The sequence below is a fragment of the Morone saxatilis genome, unplaced genomic scaffold (assembly GCF_004916995.1).
Source record: "Morone saxatilis isolate NCDOM2014 unplaced genomic scaffold, NCSU_SB_2.0 Contig24, whole genome shotgun sequence".
In the NCBI taxonomy this organism is placed as follows: Eukaryota; Metazoa; Chordata; class Actinopteri; family Moronidae; genus Morone; species Morone saxatilis.
The window spans coordinates 26,023,274-26,026,415 of NW_023339807.1; the positions used below are offsets into that span (position 1 = coordinate 26,023,274).

The following is a 3,142-nucleotide window of genomic DNA, read 5'->3' on the forward strand; positions in this document are numbered from 1 at the left end:
AACCAACACCAGACCCACACCGTACAGCGACCGACACCAGACCCACACCGTACAGCGACCGACACCAGACCCACACCGTACAACCAAGATACAGCCGGACAACCCCAGTTAGCTTAGCTACAGTTATTAATAATATTACATACTGCTAGATTGTGATATTCATGTTCCACTCAGGATGAACTGTAATAACTTTATTGATCCTCCATCTTTTCCTCTAGCGCCACCATCAGGTCGCTGCTAGCATGACCGTAACCTCTCATTTAAACAACCAATGAGCACGCAGCGACCTGTCAGCAGGTCGTTCTGGTTGCTGACGTCTGCAGCGTGAACGTTGAGGGGTTTTAAGCTTACGAGCTACATTAATGAACTAGTGAATGTGACACTGTCCCGTCCTTTCTGTCCGTCTCAGAGTCCTGGTGATCTACGTGATCCCATCCAGTCTGCTGATGGAGCCTCGGGCCACCATCGCCCGACACACGGCGTTACCATGGAAACACTGCATCCACCTGACTGTGCTGCTGGTCCAGCTGAGTTTACCTGAAGGTACGAACACAAACATTTAACCATGTTAGCATCAGGCAGTGTTTTAGTGGACACGTATTAGCCCAGCTGACGTCAGCTGACGTAAGCTAACGTTAGCATTGGTTCCAGTGGACTTTAACTCCGCCCGGTTCTTCACCAATAGCAGAGAGACACTCCTGGAAGCCATTGCTGTGTGCTAACCATAGACATATAACACACACTCTTCAGCCTGTTGCTGGTCACTGTTGTTCCTCCATACATTACAAAGGTTGCTTTCTTTAAACTCAGAGGCTTCCTTTCAGACTCATTATGAGCCGGTTGGATTGATGTTCCCAGAGTCTGCTGAGCGGTCGGCGTTAATGCTCTGAAATCTGTTCTTTAAAACCCACCCAGACTCTTCCTCCTCTCTTTAGTCGCAGCTTCCTGTCGTATCCTGAGGTGTAACTCGGACTTTGTGGCTGCGACATTGGACCTGGGCAGCAGCAGCAGCAGCAGCGGAGGAGGAGGAGGAGGAGGAGGAGGAGCATCTCTCACCCGGGAGGCGGTGAACGCCGGTTACTGCAGCGCTCTGCGCTCCTACGCCATGTGCACTAAGCGGATGGCGCGGGCATGTCGTGGCGACCTGGCGTATCACTCTGCGGTTCAGGGCATCGAGGACCTGCTCATCCAGCACCGCTGCCCGCGGGCGGGACCTACCGCCCAGCCCCGGCCCCTCCCTCAGGGCACGCTGCTGGGAGACGCCTGCCTGTACGAGAGGAGCTTCTCCATCAGAGAGGGCCGCACACCGGAGTACCTGCACTGCGGCGTGTTCGGAGACCCGCACATTCGGACCTTCAACAACGACTTCCAGACGTGCGCCGTGCAGGGGGCGTGGCCTCTTGTAGACAACGAGTACCTGTACATACAGGCCACCAGCTCGCCAACGAGAGGGGGGACACACGCCACAGCACTCACGAAGGTGAGTCACAGAGTAAAGTTACTGCATCGTGTTTTATTACTTTAGTATTTTACTGCAGTCATTTCGTATCGTGTCACTTTGTCTGCTCACAGATCACCATCATCTTTAAGAACTGGCGTCAGTGCGTCGACCAGCAGCTGTATCAGGCGGAGCTCGATAACGTCCCTGCTGCGTTCGCTGACGGCTCGGTGTCGAGCGGCGAGCGGCGTGGTCATCACAGCCTGACGGTCCGGACTCAGAGTCCCGGCAGGCATGCAGAGATCCGGGCGGCTCACATCGGCACGCTGCTGGTGGTGCGTCAGAGCGGACGCTCGCTCGGCCTGTCGGTCCGCTCACCGAGCAGCATCGTTGAGGCCTTCGGCCCTGAGCAGGACCTGCAGCTGTGTTTGTGGGGCTGCCCCGCCTCCCAGAGACTCAACACGCTCCGCCCACCGCCGCCGGACTCCTCGCCTTCCTCGGCCACCAGCGCCCAGGCTCACTGCGCCGCGTTGCTTCCTGCCAGAGACGTCTACTACCAGGCCTGCGTGTTTGACCTGATCACCAGCGGAGACCTGAACTCCAGCGCGGCTGCCGTCAGCGCGCTGCAGGATGCCACAAACATGATCTCTGATGCACAGAGAGTTCACCTGCAACCCGTCGCCTCGGCCGAGCAGCACCGAGCGCGACTGGAGCTGACGCTGCTGCTGCTCGGCATGCTGGGAACTCTAACCGGAGCCTGAAGCTGCTTGTTTAACGTGTGATGGACTAGCCGATGACATCACTCCACACACCTGTGGTTGACTGCAGCAGATCCAACATGGCGTCCTGATGTGAGAGACTGCTGTCATCTGTTATTAGTTAATTAAACCAATCAGTAATCCATCTCCCTTTAAACGGAACTTTCTTCTTCTACAGCGGTTAAAGCCGGCGCTGAAACAGGATTTTGAATATAATCGGAGGATATTGGTTCTAATTAGTTTGATTGGTGATCTCTATAAACGATCAGCTGACTTTATTACACAGGAAGTCATTGAGTCTCTGACGCAGCGGCGGTATGTTGGGGGTGATACAGCGGGTCGGGGGGAGCTGGGCTCTTCCTGATAAACAGGATTTGTACATTTTGGTCTCTAGAAGAGTTTGGGTTTTTTTGGGGGGGATTGTTGCCTGAAACGTCTGCATGTTGTGATGTTTTTGTCTTTTTTTGCAATAAAATTCTGGCTGAAAGTAAAGATTGCAAAAATAGTTCGTAATTTCGTCTTTTTTGTTCAATAAAAACAGCTTGCGACTATGTGGAGCCGACGTTCTGTTATAGATTGATTGAGTTTGATCATTTTCATCATCATCTTGGACTACGCGTAAACTTCGGCTACTGTTGATGTCTGTGTGTAAAGTTACGTATGGTTGGATATTAACAGTCAGACAGTCGTTATCTGGTTGATGTTTTACTGGCTCGGAGCAACGTCATTAACGAGCCTCCTCATTGGTTCGTTTGAAGTGTTTATTACAGCAGTATAGCATATTTAGGTTTTGGCGTCTAGGCTCCGCCCTTATCACTCCCGGCAGATATGTTTCCATAGAATTGAAATTGAATTGAAAGCCTTTATTGTCATTGTACACAGTACAATGAGATTTGGAGAGCAGCTCCGTAAAAGTGCACACATAATTATCACATACATACATATA

At 52.2% G+C, this 3,142-nt stretch overlaps 2 protein-coding genes across 2 annotated transcripts in view; both read left to right on the top strand.

Annotated features, from left to right (window-relative positions):
• LOC118336472 overlaps positions 1-3,142 on the top strand; it is a 744,338-nt gene that overhangs the window by 109,432 nt on the left and 631,764 nt on the right. The gene's annotated exons all lie outside the window — the stretch shown is intronic.
• Positions 386-2,747, top strand: hjv (hemojuvelin BMP co-receptor). The gene is made up of 3 exons (XM_035673133.1): positions 386-543; positions 936-1,480; positions 1,573-2,747. The coding sequence occupies exons 1-3, from the start codon at positions 447-449 to the stop codon at positions 2,197-2,199; spliced, it is 1,269 nt and encodes a 422-aa protein (XP_035529026.1). The 5' UTR covers positions 386-446; the 3' UTR covers positions 2,200-2,747.